Source organism: Protopterus annectens, chromosome 2.part0 (assembly GCF_019279795.1).
Source record: "Protopterus annectens isolate FY-2018-M chromosome 2.part0, PAN1.0, whole genome shotgun sequence".
NCBI classification, from domain to species: Eukaryota; Metazoa; Chordata; order Ceratodontiformes; family Protopteridae; genus Protopterus; species Protopterus annectens.
In genome coordinates, this window is record NC_056728.1 from 1559819844 (window position 1) to 1559841768 (window position 21925).

Below are 21925 nucleotides of genomic sequence, written 5' to 3' on the forward strand. Positions count from 1 at the left end.
GTAGGGGTCATGAAACATATGAGACTACAACTGCACTTTGTGTTTTGTGAACAGATGTTCCTTGAGCTGATGTCTAAAGTACAAGCACATTGGGGCATCTCTGACTGAGAGTGGAATGACGTCCCATAGTTTAGGTGCCAGGATGGAGAATGCATGGTCACTGCATTGATGTTTACTTTTAGGGTTAGTAGGGTGGGTTGAGATTGACAGATGCCCCTGAGATTATATGTGGGATGGGGATGGGGGTGGGGTGTTGATGAAAAGTTAAAGAGTGAGAAGAGACGATCTCTTAGTAGAAAGGCCTGTATCTATAATGCTAGGTCCTTCCAGATAAACTACAAGGTTGTGGTACTTGAGGGGTCAATCATGGGCTAGCTTGGGTGCTTTTGAGGCTAGAAGCAAAAACTAGGCTATTTAGCAGTAGATTTGTGGGGCAGAGCTCCTCAGTGCACAAACTAGTTGCTTTTTGTGCAACTGAGTTACTAAGGAAAATTTAGTTTCCAAGTGCCTGTGCCTATCAAGTGCCTATGTCTACACAAGTTAAATGTCAATAGTCCTCTGGCCAATAAAACAATCTCACTTTAAGCTTTCCTGTACGTTTCCCAGCTCACACAGAACAGGTTACCCCCTATTGTGACTAGATGAGTAATCCCAAGTTTTCTTACTGTAAAAACACACATATGTTAGCTGAAAGTGAAATGCTAACAGAAACCAATTCAAAAACTAGCTAAGACAACACTTTTTTGGCAATATTCAAGCAATTAATTCACCAGCCAAGGCACTGGAAAACAAATGTACTTTACAGTCTTAAAATGCACATAAATGCAATAAATAATTATATAAAACAGCAGTTTAACACAGTTGATGTAATCTGAGACTAAATGTGACAGAACTCTTTGAAGAGAACCACAACATTACCACTGCAGTACTATACCTCAAACATGAGGCTCCTGGCTAGGGAGGCACTATTAAAAAGTAGATATTTACCCTAAAGGCTGTAAAAATTGCACATAATTTGCTATAAATCCAACAGTCTCACTGCTGACACTCTAGGCACAATACTGCAGCACCATGTATTCCAAAAATGCATAATAACAACTTTTTGGCTGAAAAAGGGCAATACATGCAGAAAAATGCACATAATTTGCTATAATCTCAGCATTTTCACTGCTGAAAGCCTTGATGTAAGACTGCAGCACAAGTTAAGTTAAAGAGCAGAACAAACAACTTTTTCACAAAAATAGACAATAAATCAGTAAAAACTAAAAACCTGTATAAATGTACAGGGTACAGCTATTGCTGATAGAAAATGTAATAAGAAAAAGCAGACCTTCTTTCCTTCCCTTTTATAGAAGGGTAACTTGAATGTTAGCAAACTAAAGGGGGGGGGGACTTCCAGTTTAATCTACTTGCTCCCAGCAGTCAGGCAGATGAGATGAGACTAGGAGGAATTCTGAGAGACAATGTACAGTTAAAGATAAACATTAATTGGCTGGGAGGGTACTCAGTATTATGGATCTATAAAATCGAGGGAGAGAGGGGAGAAGTACTTATACAACTGACAATAGCAATGAAAGAGGAGGGGGGTGGTAGTTGGACTATAATACGGAGCAGAAAACAGTGACACTAGCTGTTTAAAATTACAACCACAAAAGTGAGGGACATCTGTGAGAAAAGTACAAACTAAGCAGCCAAGCTTGTAAAGCATAAGCCACATTCTCGTGGAAGCCGTGCATTTGATTCTAAGTCCTATTAGCCGGTTTTAACAAAAATGATTTAGCTAAAGAAACAAAATATTTACTTATAAAAATCAAAGTAATCTACTTAAACTAATTTACCTTCAACAACCCAAAGATTAATCAAGTACGATACAGTTCTTACTTTTTTGGTGTAGAGATACTCATAGACTAGATTTCTTTGTTTAAACATGTAAGCAAGAAGTGCTTCCATTCCAAACTAGCAACCATGTAAGAGAACTTTCTGGGCAGAGTTATGGTCAGTTATGTCCACTCTGTGTTTCCTACAGGTGAAACAGTCTACCTGCTACAACTATGGATGACAATCTAGCTGCAATTTCCAGTGAGGCACTAAGGTGTAGAATGGGAATCATGGCTAAAAACAAATAGATCTGAAGGTTCAGTGTATATGCTCAGGTATGTTACAATATTCACTGGACAAGATTCAATGGTTGTTTATAGCCTGTACTGGTTACACAAATGTGGATATAAACCTTGTTTGTACTATATAGTCAGCATGACACGCAAGGTGGCTGTAATGGCACCCAGCATATGCGTGCTCATGTGGCAGTATTTAGGCAACATCTCATAGACTTTTACCTGGATATTTTGCATAACCTAAATGTGCTGTGCATGACAGTAGTGCCCCTAACATGAACAGTGACATAATATAGATGCTTAAGTTGCACCCTTGGGAAGTCAACAACATTGTGTAAACTGTTTAGTGTATATTCTCTGTAAACTTTATATCAGAAGGAGCAATACTTTATATATGTTTTGAGCATCCATTATGTTGTTATTAGTACTTTGCAGATGCCATGCAGTTAAACAGTAGAGCTAATTTCATATGCTTATATGTAGCGTATTTTACACATCATAGTTACATTTTAGCTGCTGCCGCAGCCAGTGAATCCACCGGCATGAAAACATGCATACCATACCACCCCGCTATGTCTGGTGCAAGTATTGTCAATTAATTCTACAAATGCCTGGCTGTGGCCTGCTGGGGTGGCCCTACCTCTGGACATCTGTGAAGTCACATGTTTAGCATGGATCCAGTCTCTGAGAAATACCATAAAGTGTCCATGTCTCCAGGATGACAGCATCTTGGATGCCACCTCCAGTGCTCTACAATGCTTGCTATGGGGTGGGCAGTACTTGTGTAGCCTGTTTGCTATGCAACATGATGTGCATCATGGAATGAATGTTGCAGCCCTCACATAACTTGTATAATGTCCACCAGTGAGCTGTGCAGCTAATTATGAGTGCATGAAGAATCATGTAGAATGCCAGCAATGCTTCCTAAGCCTGACAGGTCTTGCAACTCAGCCTTACAAGTGCATCATCTGTTGGAGGATTGAGGCATATTGAAATATAAGTAGTGGTAAAAAGGGACTCATACCTCTGCAAAACATGAACTGTGGACATGTGTACACCTCCTTTTTAGACAAGTAATGGGTGCCCAGAGTTGTTGCACAGGCTTCAGTGCACTAGTCAGTGTAATTGGCACATCAGTGTCAGCTGCATAATAATGATCTGTAGCACATTATATCACTTAGGCTATATCAACAGACCCACAGATGTCACAGCAGACACCAGTAGCCTTTGTTCCTTGTGTATTCTTAGCCACCTGAATCACAATGCTTTTGTTTCTATGCAATACAGGCAAACATCAAGGCAGAGAGTGCTTACATTCTTGGCCACATCTTCTAGTAACAGGATGACCTCTTACTCTGTCATTTTAAAGTCATCTGCAGTTGCCACTACTGTAGTGGTTACCTTGACATCTTTCATAAATACCATATTTAGTGTCTATCTATTTCTAGATGTCTTGCCACTATGTCAATTTTTCATGTGCAGAGAAACAACCATAGTGGTCACATGAATGGTTCTTCAAAGAATGTAAGCAACCAGGGAGAGTGAGGTAAGTCAGTAAATTCCAACAGCATACATAGAATATGGTATACAGCACAGAAATCACTACACATGCCAGCAAGAATGAATGCCTCACTCATGGAAATCTTGGATACAGGAGTTATAGAGCTTAGATATTAATGCCAAAGTGTGTTTTCCATGAGTTAATTCACACAAATGGTTGCATCAGAATGCCAGAATTTTCTGAGAAAGCAGTAATAACAGTAATAAGCATTTACTTTGTCTGACACATGCTCTAAACTGATTTATTGTATCTGCACATGGCTGTGTGACAGCAGATATCCATGACATATCATCATGTCCTTCCAGAAGACACACATTTAAAGTTGCAGCTAGAATAACTCCCATGGTTAAAACAAAAAAACAGCCTTATTATAGTTGAGTGTTTTGTACAAAGCATCACATGCATTTACAACCAGTATCATTAAAAACATTGAGAAGCTAAAAGCACCTTGTTTGGTGTAAGGGGTGGGGCTTTTTTAGTTTCACCAACAATGTCTGTGCAGTCAATGAACAAGGTGCGGTAATGCTTCCTTTTGCCACCCATGTTAATAAGCCATATATGGCTGTATTCTCTATTCATGGAATGCATGAATATATGCAGCATCATGGAGTTGTGATGTAAGACCATTGAGATCACCCCATTAGTACAAGGTCTCAACACCTACCATGCGTTTAGACTCACCACACCAAAGGTACTAACAATGGTGGTGTCTCTATATTTGTAAAACAGAATCTTACCTCCAGGCTCATAAGACAGGGTAATAACATGAAACTCATAGCAGCTGTCACTAGAGCAATGGGTAATACAGTACTTGGCTTAGGTGCATAAAGCTTGGGTTCTATTCCCACACCAGGTGGATGGATTGTCAATGCTGCAGTGCAACATAATAGGGTTGCTGCATGCCTGAGTTTGTCATCCTTTAGCTGAGACCTTAAACCAAGGTCTCATCTGCTTGAGATGATAGTATTTATTTATTTATTTATTTTACTGTGTCTGTCCCACTGGGTTTAATCAAAAACTCCTTTTCAGCTGGGGCCTGAAGTGATAACTCAGGTGGACGTAAAAGATCCCATGGCACTTATCCAAGCTAAATTTCCCCTAGTACTATAATTACTACCTCAAGTTTTCGTATAAAGAGGCCACTAACCTAGTGGGACTAACCTGGTCAACAAAGGATACGTAAACATAAAATGCATCCATCTGCAACCCCTTTTCCAATTATTGCTCACTGGGTTGTGGTATCACTTCAGCAGTGACAATCATCTAGACCCAAGGTTCACACTGCCAGTTCATCCATACCACACTCTCACACACATACCTGTGGCCAATTTAGAGTGCTCACTCTGTCTGGTGCATGTTTTTGGAATGTGGGAGGAAACCACAGCACCCGGAGGAAACCCACATGTACACAAGGAGGGCATGCAGACTCTGCACAGATGGCACCCCTGGTGAGAATCGAACAGGAGAATCTCTTAGTGTGAGGCAACAATGCTATCTGGTGTGCCACTGTGCCACACACCTAAATAAAAGCAATAAGACTTCTCCATGTCCATCTTACCATTAACAAAGCCCATTATCTCATCCTAACTAACTATAGGACTCCATATATGCTCTCCTTGGCCCATACCACCTGCCTCACTAGTATGAAGTTACTATGCATTATACCAAACACCATTTTCAGGGGACTTTAACTACCCCACCATCAAGTTGGAGATTTATACATCTCCTAAAATATATGCCCAGAGATACCTGGACCTCATCATCACAAACTCTTTGGACCAGTTAGTTTTCAGTCCAACAAGGGGTGCCAAAATCTTGCACTTGATCCTCACCAGTATGGGGCAGCTCTGATTCCCACCAGCTGTAACTTCCTCCCTAGTCAAATTGTACCGTGAATCAGTCACATTCACAATAAGACTGAAGATGATGGCATCTTCAAGTATCTCAGTTTTCAGACATGATGTGAAGGTCAATCTACAAAAACTGAGTGACGAAATGGGTAAATTCCATAGCTCCCTTTAACCTGATGATCCATCTGTTGATGTGGAGTCCTTTACTACTAAATTCTCTACACATGTGAATAGCGGCATAGATGCATCTGTCCCCCTCCATAGAAAATACAATGCCAAATTTAAAACTAAGTTCCTATGATGAAAACAAAAAATGCTGATTACCTCTCCCAGCTAGATGGTAATCTCTACTCATTGAAAAGCAAATTGTCTCATAAATAGAACTCAGAAAATTAGGGTAGGTGGCTGTACCTCTGAAAGACTGGCACTAACGGTGTGTTCCAGTATTTAGTTCTTGGGCCTTTCTTCTTTGGCATTTACATCTTGAAGGTTAAAGCTAATGTTAAGGGTTTATGGCTGACCATATTTGCAGATGGCTGTAAAATTGGTGCCTTCATAAACTCTCCAGAGGACAATGAGATCTGACAAGGGGTTATTTCCAAAGAAAATAGCTGGTGTCATAACTCTGGGGTAAAACTAAATGGTAAAAGTTATATAATATTCTCCTCAGGCATGCCCCTGAAAATCCGTCTGGCAGTTAGAGACCTGAAAGCATATGTGGACGACAAACTTCAATCACCATGTATCCACTATTGTAAAAAAAGTCATTTTTCATTTTGCAGCTTATTAGTAAGGGTGTGGCATCTAGGTCCAGGGATGTGATTATTACATAGTATTTGGCACTATTAGGCTGATCATTAAGTATAATGACCTTTCAATAAGTACCCGTGCAAATACATAACACAACTTGAATGACCACAATGCCTTCTCAGCAAAAAAACAAGGGCCTAAATCATGAAAAAACTACGCTGACCATATGAAAACTGTGCCACTCTTCTCAGCGTATCTGTCAAAATTTTTAGCCCAAAAAATCTAGACAAAGCCTAAAATAATGGGGGGAAGGGCAAAGTCCCAAAAATAGTGACATCTTTTAAGTATTGCTCTTATAAAGTTAGAAAGTTGTTAGAATGGCAGGATTTATGTTTGCATGCATTTTCTAAAGGACAAGAAGTTTGAAATGCAAATGTATGTCATTATTTAGTGTCTTCAGTCCTTAGTGATTGCCAGAAAACAACAAATTTTATGAGGGAATAGACCAAAAATATGGGGGAAAATTCTGTTCATTCTGTGAAAATCAGGACAGTTGGGAGGTATGCTTCCGGGTATCATATTTGCTACTGAGAAATGATCGTTGCACTCTGTCCTCCCCTCAGACCTACTACATATCCACAAGTATAGTGATGACATATAACATCAGCTCACGAGATCTTCGACTTTTTCACAGTGTAAACAGAACATATTTGAGGGATATAGATCTGTCAGACAGAATGCTGCTTCTTATAAATAGTCTTCTTCTTTGCATAAAAAAGTAGTCCCCTTACTTAATTCAAATATAATTTAGACGAATGGATGGGAAAACTCAAATTCACCCCTGGTTTACACCATTGTCCCTTATGCCTAGGGTTATCATGTGAGTGTTCTGTGTGGCTCTGGATTATTTGTCCTTAACTTGCAAGGAATAAAAGTCTCATGGGAATGCAGGGCTAGGATTCTAAAGATTCTCATGGATCAATTGTCTATTAAGTACCTATAAAACTATAAAAGCCTTCCAACTGCATTTGCATATGCTGTTATTTTTACCCAGAGACCTTCTCACTAAACATGTACACCACTGTGATCAAAGAGGTCATACTGTGAACCTAAATGCCTGCAAAAAGACATCTGCTTTATTCTCATCAAAATGATAACTTCTGCTGAAAAGAAAAGCAGGGTCTAAGGGTGAGTCCTGGTAAAGAAGAAATGGTCTTGTGGCTCATTTGCCCTGTAACTGCTATGACCCCACATCAGGCTTCTTACTCTTCCTGGTGGGTTTTGTGTGAGGCTGACACATGGCAGCATACGTATAATGAAAATGATAGTCGATACGAACAATTACTCAATCACATGTATGTACAGTGTGTAATCCAGGCATATGCTAATCTGTCTTATTGGTGGTGCTTCAGAAATGGTATAGCCAGACTTGAAATATGAGTAATGCTTGATAAATATTTTAATCTTTTCACAGAAGATAATTCTTAATATTGACATTTTAGATGCTGTGGAAACAAATCTTGGCACAAGAGAGGACTATGTACAAGACTATGTTAAAAAATAACCTTCATACAGTATGTACCATGGAACAGCAATGTGATACACTTCAAAAGCTTCAAATGCAATTTTCCATTACTTGTCCAAATTCTACATTTCTTTCTTGTAAACTAGTGCAATGAAATAAGATATGTGTAGTTGTGACACACTTAATAGGATCTTTGCCACATTTAATGAATGAACGTCTACAAATCAAGTTAAAAATGCACTCAAACATTATTGCACAATTCACTGTTATGGTGTGTTGCCCTGTATTGCTTTATTGATTAATATTTCACATTATAGTTCACCAAAAATGCATAGCACACAGCAGTTTAGTGGACTGTATACCTACTATACATTCATTTCTAAGTACAAACACTGACACACAAATCTCCTGTTAGGATTCTAGCCTGCATTTACCAACTGGGCAGCTTGAGTAAGTTATAGCAAAATGATGCAGTCTCTGTGTATTTGCTGTATTATAAGCTTCAGTCTGTCTCTTGTAACAGCAGCTTAAATTAGATTTATAATTGTTATCAGACTACTGTACCAAGTTTCCCCCCAGTGGAAATAGTATATGAATTTTGATGATATCATCACAGACAAACCATCTTATCACCCTTTTTAAAGTGTTGCCCTTACTTTCAGAACTACATTCTTCACAGCTTTACAGCAAGAAATGCAAAGCTGTAAAAATAATTACCCTGTGATACACATTTCTCAATACACCTCCTCATCTTATCTAGTCAGAAGATACAAGTTTTATACAGACCTTGCTTGGGTGTGGTCAGGCTCAAACATTGCACCACAGAGTAATGAGGCATGAACATCACTGCACCACAGAGTAATGAGGCAAAAACATCACTGCACCACAGAGTATTGAGGCACGAACTTCACTGCACTACAGAGCAATGAGGCAAGAACATCATGGCACCACAGAGTAATGAGGCATGAACATCACTGCACCACAGAGTAATGAGGCATGAACATCACCACACCACAGAGTAATGAGGCATGAGGATCACTGTACCACAGAGTAATGAGGCATGAACATCACTGCACCACAGAGTAATGAGGCATGACCATTAATGATGACATACCTGATGTTCACATGGTAGGTATGAATCACAACATCCCTTCCCCAAAAGTGCTAACATGCATCAGCTGGAACTTTTGTATTAGTGTATTATGTCCACTTATTTCAGTGGAAAAGGCTATGAAAGTCTGAGCTGCATTCCCTTCTCTCTAGTAAACATTGTTGTCAAAGGTAGGAACATGTAATTTCATCACACTTAAGGTAACCAGATATATTAACAAAATGTATACATAGCAATATGGGATGAAATGTGCTACACGGTTTTATGGCCTTGTCTTCAGGTCACATTTCTGTGACCATGGATGTTGTATATATTAACTAAGGGGTGGGACACAGCCCCCACATCAAGGTTTCACAGGAGAAAAATCCACCCCTTGTGCAGGTTATTGTTAGCATTAGCTATAGCTATGGTATCATTTGGGTAAAGGTCGCTTTAATGTTTTACTTTGCAGTTGCACTGAAGCTGAGATACCTGTCATGATGGGATTATTTTACCATTGTTTGAGGATAAGATGACTTATTTGCAGTTTTCTGATTTGCGATGTAGTGAGGTGTATATGAAGTGCAGCCCATAGGCCCTGTGCACTGTATTTTAGCAGTCTGAGAGTAGAAAAGTTGTGGAAATGCAATCCTCTGAGAAAATCTGCTAAGCCTTTTTCTCAATGGTCTGAATCTCTTGCTTATAGCTATATGACTGTTTAAACTTTACTGTGGTGATGGGGACCCAGAGCTGACATGAATGACAGGGGATTTTCTCCAGTGTTAGACATGTATATTGCTTGATGTATAGCAGGTACAGACAGTCAGCTGCAGGTTCAGCTTGCACTAACCATCATGCTGTGCTGCAGTCTGTGCCTGTACAAAATGACACTCTGCCATGGCTCAGCTGTGAACTGGGAGCACTATGTGATCAGCTATTTCTGTGGCACTTCTTCCATCTTCTTCATAACTATAGGATTTTGAACTGTTCCTGTGTTAGCTAGACAGATTCACTATGTGTTCATACTAACTTGTGGGATAATTAAGTATTATTATATATCTTCTGTACAAGAAAGGGTAAAACTTATCTTATAATACCCCCTCTTACACACAAACATTCAGACACACACACACACACACACACACACACACACACACACACACACACACACACACACACACACACACACACACACACACACACACACACACACACACACACACACACACACACACACACACACACACACACACACACACACACACACACACACACACACACACACACACAGTGAAGTAAAAGGCCCCTACTGCAAAGCACCCAGTAGATGACAACAGTCTATTCTATTAGTCTCATAACTTGAAATAAATAAAATCATCTCCTCTTTCATCTAACTTCTATGACACAGGAAGTGTTAATCACCTAGAACCAACTTGTCAATCTCAAGATGCTGGTTGTTATGCATTTCATTCATGAGAAGCTTCTTCTTCTTCTTCCTCTTTTGGCTTTTCCTGGTTAGGGGTCACCACAGCAGAACAACAGTCTGCAGAATAATTGGCAGTGGAGATTTATAGTGTTGAGTTGCCAGCCCGGTGCCCAACCTTCCACAGAAAGCACACACAAGCACACACTCACATCTAGGGCCAATTTAGAGTGTCCAATCCACCTACACATGTCTTTGGGATGTGGGAGGTAATCAGAGCACTGGGAGGAAACCCACACAACCGCAGGGAGGACATGCAGACTCCACACGGAAGCCACCCCAGACAAGAATCAAACCAGAAAACTTCTTGCTGTGAGGCAGCAATGTTAACACCGCGGCCTTTCCTCATTCATGAGTAGCTAATCTAAACAAATAAAACTGCTATTTTCGTCACTGTCTTCTGTACCAACATATGACTCGGCATTTTAAGACTCAACAACAGACATCTTTTCACCAGAATTTATAACTTACATTATATGGGGCTATTTCCTTTCTCCAAAGTCAAAATAGGTGTTCTTTAGTTTACATCACAAGAGAAGGGCAAACCTTTCAACTGCCCAGATTTTTGCAGAATGTCCAGATTTTTGCCTCATATTTTTCATCTTTTCCTCATAAAATTTGTGGTTTTCTGTCAAATCACTGAGGACTGAAGTCACTAAATGATAACATACACTCAAGTTTCAGACTTCATATCCTTCAGAAAATGCATAGGTTCATAGGTGTATACTAAGCTAATGACCGCTAGGGCCTTAATAAGATATATATATATATATATATATATATATATATATATATATATATATATATATATATATATATCTGCATTGTTGAAATTCTGATTACACATCCATTTAGCCAAGTTACTCTTTACCAGGGACAGGAAGGAACTCTGCTTCACATGGATTGGGAGCCTGTTCTAAATAATGTGAAGTCTCTGAGAAACATGTCTGTCTCTCCAACATGTCCTGTTTATGTAGCAAGCAAAATTTAGGTCTTTTAATCTAGGTTAATTTCCCAAGAGTAAAACAAGCCTCCATTGCCCTTAACCCGTTGAACTAAAATGCAGACAGCAACTCTTAAAGTTCAGATTGAAGTAATTCAGCTGGAGGCCCCCTTCACCTCCAAGTTTCAACAAATGCGAGAAATATGTATAAAATAATATTGACCACCATAAAAATTTTCAGTCAACGATCCGTTCCCAAAGCGCATGTGTCTTACCGCACTACATTTTGGGATTGAACATGGTAACACAAATCCTGTTATTCTGGCAACTTTCTAAATTTATAAGAGCAATATTTAAAATTTGTCCCTATTTTTGAGCCTTTGTCCTCCCATTATTTTAGGCTTTGTCCAGATTACTTGGGCTAAGAGGTTGAGAGGTATGAAGCGGGGAGAGCAGAAGAAGCAGACAAAATGGCATCCTCCTCCCATACCTAACAACCTCGTAGCACTAGAATTATGTATAAAACCAAAAATAATGGGAGAACAAAGGCTCAAAATTAGGGACAGATTTTACATAGATTTTTCTTATCAACTTATAATCTTGCCTCAATAGCAGATCTTTGCTTTAACATGCGTTTTCTGAAAGATATCAGGTCTGAAACTCAAATGTCTGCTGTCATTTGGTCACTGCAGTCATCAATGATCTGCCAGAAAACCATAAGTTTTACAAGGGACAGACTGAATATATACGAGGAGTAAATGTGGACATTCTGCAAAATTTGGACAGTTGAGAGATATGCTCTTCCTGTTTGAAATTCACAAGCTATACTGATACACATGAAGCCTTGTTTCTTTGCAGTTTCACTGTTTAGCTGAATCATTGGTGATGGCAAATCACCGTACCTGTGTAGGCACTTTTATTCTCTTATTTATGTCTATAGCCAGAGCGCTATGTCAGCACAGCACTGTACAGGGATGTATCCTTGTGTATCCATAAGTGTGTTAATTAATACAATGGCACATCCATGTAATACACTATAAAATAGCCACTGCTATACTAATCTCAGACCTGATGAATATATATATATATATATATATATATATATATATATATATATATATATATATATATATATATGTTCAGTGTTTATCTATGCATAATAGTATAGAAATGTTAGCTGCAGTACCGAACTCTGAATTCCAGAATGATCTGCATTTATTTGGTCGAAGTGTAATGGTCTGCATCACAGAGCGTCAAACAAGTGAGCTTTTAACTGTGGAAGGTTCACGTTGTTAAATATTAGTGTATTATATCATACAATAGAACGTGCATAAAAGATGACTCAGCGGCAGAATTGCTGTCATTATGTAAGTGTATATTACACCACAAAATAAAATGATGTTCAATTTATCACTGAATTGTGTAGTATTTGTAGTTATTGGGCTGCAGGGTAATAATGTTCTGCATGACAGAACATGAAAGGACTGAGCACTGAACTATGGATGACTCACATTCATTAAATATCCATGTATAGTAGCATAAAATAAAATGTGTACAAAAGATGACTGCACTAAAAATGATCATTTTCATCATGCATACTGCAAAATGAGTTGATGTTCAGTTTATCACTGAACTGTGGAATCTTTGCATTTACCACATTCAATTAAGGGAATGCCATATAGTTGAACAGTCAACCTTGTAGTACTTGTATTTATTAGATAGAAGTTTATTATCTTACAAAGCAAAGTACCAGTGTGTAATCACTAAACTATGGAATCTTTATGTTTATTGCATATTACAATATTTGATTCCATTAAGCAATGGCACTGAAAAAATGTCCCACAGTTCCTGTCCTTGCAAATGACTGTAATGAAGTAAATGTCATATGACAGCAGAAGACATCTTCCAAACAAATCTGTGGGAGGCAGATTCCACAATTTAAAATTGTGAATATTTTTATGAGTTCAGAATCTATTGAATCTGTATGGAGCAGTGTAAGACAATGCAAGTATTAGCAATAATCCAGAAATGTAAGGCTTAAGCTTAAACATGAGAAGTTTACATCAAACTTTTGCAATGACTATTAGGAGGAATTGTGAACCAGAAGAACCAGCTAGTTTTTTGAGGAGAATCCTCAGTATTGCTACATTAAGACAGACAATTACTTTTAGTTATTCATTCACACCTTATTATTTTTTAATTATGTAATACTGGCAAAGTCATAATTTCCAGGAATATAACTTGAACTTTATGACATACTTTTAAAGATCTTCAGAAAAATTAGTTTTACTCAGCAGGATGATTTTTTGTGACACTACTACTGTATTAAAAACAGGACATAGAGAACACAGTCTATAGTTAAGTGTCATTAGTGCAATAGTATGCTTACCGTGTGGTTCCTTATACTTTTACTATTAGTATTAGTATTACTGTTACTATACTGTCTTTCATGTAGAGATGAGACATGCCTGTCTTAACTTGTGAATCACAAGCTCTATGGCTCAGTTCATAGATGGCCAGCCCCAAAGGGCATTACTGTCTCTGATACTGGAGTGGCTACATGCGACAAGTGTTAGAGACGACATGACTGATATAGTGACACGTACCTGAAGGGCTTCCAGAAAGCGGAAGGATCCCAACCTCCTTCCACGAGGTACAAGGCAAAAAGTGGAGTTGTGAAGCAGTGCTTGATAGTCAAACCTGTAAGACAAGAACAAACACAAGATTACAATATGAAGCAAATAAGTAAAATTGGATGATAAGCTTACATGTTTCTTTGTTCTATTTATACCATACACATTGGCACATAAAATAAGAAACTAAGGTTTTGACAGTATATCCAGAGACTAACTAGCATCTTCTACATATTCAACAAACATCTGTATTATAGTTGTCTATATTCATACTCCATGATCCACTTCTAATGACTTCTGGGAGGTACCACACCTTGTATAACCCAAACAATTTAGCTAGATATTGCTAGCTACAAGACAGAATTGGGGCTGTATTAAGGGCCTCAAGGACCTGGAGCCAGAAATTTATGATGAACCTATAGTATGCATTAGCATACACACACACACACACACACACACACACACACACACACACACACACACACACACACACACACACACATTCACATTCAGACAGAAACACTCACACAGAAAGACATGCTCACATACCTTATATGCACCTGCATGCACACTCACTGGTACACACACACACACACACACACACACACACACACACACACACACACACACACACACACACACACACACACACACACACACACACACACACACACACACCTATTCACATTCAGACAGACAGAAACACACAGAAAGACATGCTCACATACCCTTAAATGCACCTGCATGCACACACACACACACACACACACACACACACACACACACACACACACACACACACACACACACACACACACACACACACACACACACACACACACACACACACACCAGTCCTGTGTGGGCCTTGCTCAGGTAAAGCCTTTAAAGTACTGGTGCATAGTGAACCAACAAAACAGATCCTATTTGCTAACAGTACGACCACTATTATTGCTCTGACAATATTAACGCTCAGTAATGAGTGTATTACTTGGTAACACTGCACATTGTTAATAACATTCATATAGTCAGCCCCCCCTTCTTAAGGTAGGGAAATTAATAAGAAATGAGAGTTTCTGCTGTAAGTCAGAGATAATTCTGAGAAATATTTATAAAAGATGACAGGGACAAAGAAACTGATAAAAATGAATGAAACTTTAAATGGTCCTGTATCCAGTCCTGATATGCTCACAAACCTCAAATGGCTCATAACAGAGTGAAGGGTTTGCTGCAACAGCTACAGCACCAGTACACATACAAATAAAGTGGAAAATTAACGCATTCATTTTTATGCCTTAAGCTCCTAATTACCTCAAGTTTAGCACAGAAGCACTAAAACAAATATGCAACCACTGAGCAAAACTGTTAAGAAGGTTCTGCTACAGATATTATAGCTCTTCAGTGATGAATTTCCACCATTTATAGTTATGTACTATTTCACCAGTAAGAATTAAAAATGTAGATTCCAAAAGCTGACAGATACTTCTTCGGATGCCTTTGTCTTTTTTATGTACTCTGCCTTTGTTATCAGCCTGGCTATGAGTTTACCTTCAGACGGATAGTCTAATTCTTTAATTACATTCATTTCCTCTGTTCCATATTCTTCAAATAATTTCCATTGCCCCTAAAATATACATGTTTAGCACTAAACACTATTTCCCTTTCCTCTGAAAACTATTTCAGGCAACCATGACCGATCCTTGTATTAAAGAAACAATTCCTTACTTTATTTTCACTTTATTCCCTTTCAACTTTATTGGATATAGTTGAAGACCTCCAGCGATCCATAATAACTTTGAATTGATTTGCATTTATGTTTGCCTGGCACACTTACTATACTAGCTAAAAGTTTACCTTCATAAGCACACATTTCTGAAATCTCCACGTTAGCCCTCAGAATGAATGGAGAGAAAGCATTTAGCCTTATAGAAGTCATACCTGTCCACAGTCCTGGTAAAAGTGGTCCCCCAACTGCCGTCACTTCACACTCCCCCCATCTCTTGATTATTGATCACGTCTACTAGCAATATTTGCATCTTCCAACGTACATATCTCTCTCTCTCTCTCTATATATATATATATATATATAGAGAGAGAGAGAGAGAGAGAGAGATGTAATCTTATTTCTTTTTTTCTTTTCTCCTACTTTATCTAAACTTCACCTTTTGTATTACCTTTTATCTTTTCATTGTGTTCACGCTTTTCATCACACACACATTAAATGCATATTGTTTAGTCTGCTCTGTCCTTGCTTTTTCTGCTATTACATAAGCCATGTTTCTTTGCTTTCTCTCTCTCTCCATTTTCTCTCTGTTATCAAGGTATCCATTTTTTATTTTACCTGTCTAGGTTTTCTTTGTGATGTGTCTACATAGTAGTGTGCTAGCTATGCCAGATCTTCATATTTCATAATATTTTAACTTGTATTTGTTTCTTAACACCCAGACTTGGCTTTATTCTGTACTATAAACAAACTTGTATGCATTGTTTTTATTTGCATACAATATAATATATGTCAATATATACCATTTGGAGTTTTTTCTTCTGCCCTTCCAAGCAAATACATTTATTCTCTAGAGATTTACAAGTTAGCAAACACAGATATATAAACAAACAAGCTTTAGCCATAAACAGGAAAATATTTTGATATCACAGATCATATTTTTGACCTAAAGTGACTGTGATTTCTAACATGCACTGAAGTGGATCACAGCTGAATTCAATGAGGCCTTACATCAGTTCTGCCTTATTAATCCTATATAGATCTGTGTATCTTCTTGCTAGTCAAGTAAAATCTGATGCTCTGACTGAGAGACTGGCAGCACAGCTCACATTCTGTTATGCCCCAGGACAGGTTTCTCTGCTCTCACTTTTCCTTTGCGCACGCAAAAATGTATGCTCCAGCATGTATTGTGAATTCCAAACAGTAAGGAAAAGTGAACAAGGGATTAAATTCCTTTTGCATGTTGTCAAATTGCTCAGTGTAGCACAAATGAAAAGCCATTCATGATGGCTTTGGGTACAAAAATGTCAATGGCCACCACACAAGAAATTTTCCAGAAGGTACAGTTGATAGGCTGACTGACTGCATTAGAAGTCTGCATCTAAGACCACCAGTCATGGGTATGAGATTAGGTTGGTGATAACTGTACTGTCACAGCCAACAAAGAACTTAAACACCATACACCTAGATAACCAATATGCTAGGCAGTCAGAAAATATTATTAACAAGTAAATGAAATGGTAGGACACTTCTGGCAAACACTTGTTGGTGGAAAGGCCTTAGTGTCTGAAATTATATGGGCACAGGGCCTTGGGAAATGAGGGGTTCCTGTCTACCTGCATGGCCTTGGGAAATGAGGGGTTCCTGTCTACCTGCATGGCATTGGGAAATGAGGGGTTCCTGTCTACCTGCATGGCCTTGGGAAATGAAGGGTTCCTGTCTACCTGCATGGCACTGCTAAGCTGAGGATTAGTGAGAAATTGTATTTTTCTAACCTGGGATGTTAGCAGTCTGAACATGAACATCTGTTAACAAACAGGAAGGATTAAGAGACTGTAGGAGTCTATGCATTTTTTAATCATTCAGTGGATTAAATTTTGGGTTGAGGGAGATGGAATGGCACATCACTCAAACAAAGAAGAGTATCCTGAGTACAGCTTGTCAGATTTGTGAAAAAAATGAACATTCAGATAACACTCACAACTGTGAACATAACTGTGATATAGTCAGCCCTGCAGTAAGACAATAGTGATACACAAATGACCTTCTACAATTATCAATAACTCTGTTGTACCATTAAAGATTCCTGTGGACAACATTACCTATACCCCAGCATACTCATAAATTTACTAAACTTGGAACAGTACAAGTTATGAAACTTTTATACAAGGTTTCAGATATTTTTATAATTTTTCAAGCAGAACAATTGGATCCCAGAGCACTTTCCCGTACACAAGACACAGTGGCAAGGTAGTGTGTGCAGTAAGGTAAACAGTTCCCTGAACATTAATCTTTTTGTAGCTTTAAAGTTACTGTTCATGTTTGCAGTCAACACGCATTTTGAAAAGTTACAAAAAGAAAATGGATGTTTCTGTGCATGTCTTTGTATCCTGTAATTGTAGTTTACTGCTCTGTTTTTGTGCATGGCTTTTTATGGTGCTTTTCTCCCAGGGCCCCTACTGAAAATGGACATATATCCAGTTAGACTAGCCCGGTCAACAAATGTAAAATAAAATAATTGTCAATTGCTCAATTACAACATATGGTTTTGTATTAGAACATTACCCCACCAGATGCGCAGTAGCAAGGACCGCCCAAAATCCACCACTACTGTACATTTCCCTGTAATTGCTAGTCTTACTGCGAATAAACATGAGATACCCAACATCACCAAATAGAATATGGAAAACAGTGTAGTTGAATGTACGCACTGCTGCAAGTGCGTGTTATCTGTTCTATCTAACAACATACACCTAAACTATTTGTAGTCCTCTGTGCAGGAATGCACATGGCAGAACTCTTTACTTGTATTCTGTTTTAAGTATTACTATTTCTCAGCTGTTTGATGTCCAGTATTTATTTGCAGTGCCACTCCCTATATGCCAAAGAATTTTCCATGTCATTCTGTTGGTCTGCAGATATGTATTTTGACAAAATGTGATTTTTTTTTTTATTTGTAATGTCTACGGCATTTATTTCAGGGGACAGTGGATTGGTGTAACTAAGATAAAAGAGAAGTACAAACCTGGAACCGTAACATTCAATGTACAGTTCCAGTTGTTAACACTGACAAGATACCTCTCAATCTTTTAACACCCAAAATCTGAACAAAGCCTAATAGAATGGGGGGCAAACTACCAAATATAGGGAGAGAATTTAATTACTGCGTTTATAAACTTAGAAAGTTGCTAGCTTTACAAGTTTTATTTTAGCATGCATTTCAAAAGAATGTAAACTGTGAAACTAAAATGTGTGTCATTATTTACTGACTTCCATGTTCAGCAATTTAACAGAAAACCAGAAATTTTGTGTTATTCTAATAAGCACAAAAGTATACTTAAGAAAGGTGGGGGGTGCACCCCCTGCAAAAGCAATTTAAAGCACAAAATTGGGATGGGATGTAAAGTACTGCATACATATACTGCCCTTCTGTCCCACTAATACTTGAACTTGTCCTTAAATCTCTTAATTAATGGCCGTATTTCAAGAACGGCAACACTGTGCCTTCTGTATATGGAAAAATTAAAAATAAAAATTTTGGGAAACAAAAAAAAATAACGGCAACAAACAGTGACCGATGGAATATGCAGAATGAATATTCAACAGGTAGCTGGATAATCTGCATGGCTTGTCACTCGGCTGTATTTTGCATGCAACCTCACACGGGCCTGGCATGTCAATCATGCAGGCCACGCCCTTTCCTGTGCAAAAATCGCAGTAGGGTAATGTTCTAATACAAAGCCCAGCATAGGACCATTTTCATAATCTCTGTAAAAAGGAAAACGATAAGATGCTTTCGAGAGCTCTGCTCAATTTTTTTTATAAATACACTTGGTGACTTGGTAGATTAAAATTTTAGTCATATTCAATTATGACCAAGCCTCAAAGTGATTATGAACACAACATGGGTTGAAATCAAGGGCACTGGAACAATAGCCTCCCCTCCAGCACACACTTCTACTGTGCTCTCGGCTTACCTCAATTAATTGGAAAAAAAAACGAAAGTGAGCAGGCGTCCGTTTAGAAATGGGACACCGTAATCCTTATGTGAGCATGTGTGAGTGGGAATGCTAGTATCAAGGGCGCCCGCAGGCAGGTGCAAGGGGGTGCACTTGCACCCCCCTGGAAACGAGAAATTAATTTTATTTTAATTAAAAAAAAAAAAAAACGCTTTTTTTTTTAAAGGGCGTTAGGCTTTCCTCTTTAAGAACGCTGTTTGCATCCATAGGCGCCAGAGCCATAGAAGACACATGCGTGCATTGCACGCTAACGTAAATTCAAACCCAAAAGTGCGCGAAGGTTGCCAGAGTCGCAGACGATCCATTTATGCGCTGCCATTTTTATTTATATGCAGGCTGACTGAGGTAAGGATTTTTCTTCCAGAGAAGTGCTCCGTTTTGTTTATTTATATACAGCAGAGGAACGTACCATACCGTGCCGTACCGTACTTATGTGGGATCTTAAAGCGTTCATGGTCCTCGAGTTTCACACACCGAAAAGGGTCTGTACTAAGGTAGATGCTGATTATAAATATTTGAATTCATTCTTTAGTGTGCAAGCCTGCCTATGGTCAAAAATTTGTAACTCAAGTTCTGGAGTCTTGTTTCAGGGAATTTCAGTGCATGTAAAACTTCATGATTCTGCAAAGGAGTATAAACTACATCCATAGAGGGACAAACTTGTATGAATATTACAAGATGATATAGAAATATTATTTGGTAAATGAAAATTTTACAACTCTCTCTTCAGTGGTGAAAATACAGTGATGCTATAACTGTAGTACTGGGCAAAGAAGATTTTCTCATCAAATTTCTTTATCCACAAGTATTTTCAGTAGAATTTTCAAGAATTTCACTTCTTACTGACTATTGAAGTAGAACATGTTAACAAACCTGCCCTTAGATTAATGATATCATGGTTAATGCTTTTATTACTAATAATAATTCTAAAAAAAAAAATAGTCCTTGGAGAAAGCGTTGTTTGAAGCAATAGCTGTTCTGCACATATATGAGAGAGAATGAGACAGAGAAAGGGAACAGTTCTTAATTATATCAAACATATTTTTGTGAAAGTTTTTTCCTGAAGAGTTGTTGTGACAGAGAGTAAACAGCCCTTTCCTCATATTTGCTTGTCAAGTTGTCACACATGGTAATATTTATCTCCTGAGTTATATAAGTATTAGCACTTTATTTGCCCTGTAGATGGAATGTCATCTAAACCCTGTGGTCTGCCCTTGGAATTGGATGGCGATTCTCTCAGCTATGATACTAATCTTGTTGACATTAAATCATAGCATTAATTTTATATATAAAATTCAGTAAATTACATTCACCACAATTAAATTAGAGTCCACTACATTCCTTCCAATATTCCAGTTGTGTATATCACTGAATGTTTGGGATCAATGTGGAAGCTGATTTGTACCTTAAATTTCAATTACGTAGTGTTCGAAAAAATGGCCATTCAAAAAATTAACAACATAGCAGAATATGTCTTAAGAATAAAGCAAAAAGCAATTACATCTGTTTAATATAAATAAATGCATCTTTACAATTTTCCTATAGAATGTTAACTTTATTTGAGGTCTTGAAACAAAACAAATAATGGTTAATTGATTTATGTGTGGTTAATAAAACAGAGACAAAAAACAAAGGTATCAAAGATTCCTGGGCAGGAATGGGAAAATATAGAAAAAAAATAAAGTTCACACTACAATGATGGAAGAAAACAAAAATGAGAGAGAAAAAGGAAAAAAAAGAATCATTTTCTGTGTCTCAATGAATCATGTATGTAAACTTAGAATAAACTAAAACACGTCAAGGTCAGAACACATCTGCCATTAAATGCTTGAATGAGCTGCTTCTAGTCTGTCCCTGCTTGCCATACTACTTAACTAAAAGAATAGCTGGGACTTTGTTTGCAGTCTTCTTTATTATTTGCTGCAAGAACTAAAAGAAAAATCTAGCAAGGCTAGACTTTCCATTGTGGGATTCCTTAAATCTCCTGCATAACAGACAACATGGGATATAGCAAATGACCCTTGAAAGACATCATATAAATAAGAAAAGTTAAACAGGTGTTCAGAATCTTTATTATAAGTTGGCCAAATTGATTTCTACAATAACTTTCACTGTACCTCACATTATCTCCCTAGTCTAGTACAGGGAGGAAATCAGTTGTTATTTTCATATTTATTAATTTATAGGTCAGATGATTTTATATTTTTTCTATTTTATTTACTATGTGTAAAGCT

The 21925-nt window shown here is 38.0% G+C and overlaps 1 protein-coding gene across 1 annotated transcript in view; it reads right to left on the reverse strand.

Moving 5' to 3' along the window:
• Nucleotides 1-14227, reverse strand: part of LOC122792853 (exostosin-1-like) — a 1813286-nt gene extending 1799059 nt beyond the window's left edge. Inside the window, exons 1-2 of the mRNA XM_044060413.1 lie at nt 14223-14227; nt 13923-14016 (exon numbers count right to left, since the gene is read on the reverse strand). Of these exons, the coding sequence (XP_043916348.1) occupies nt 13923-14016; nt 14223-14227 (99 nt within the window). The remainder of the gene's footprint in view (nt 1-13922; nt 14017-14222) is intronic.
• Between the last annotated feature and the right edge of the window lie 7698 nt (nt 14228-21925).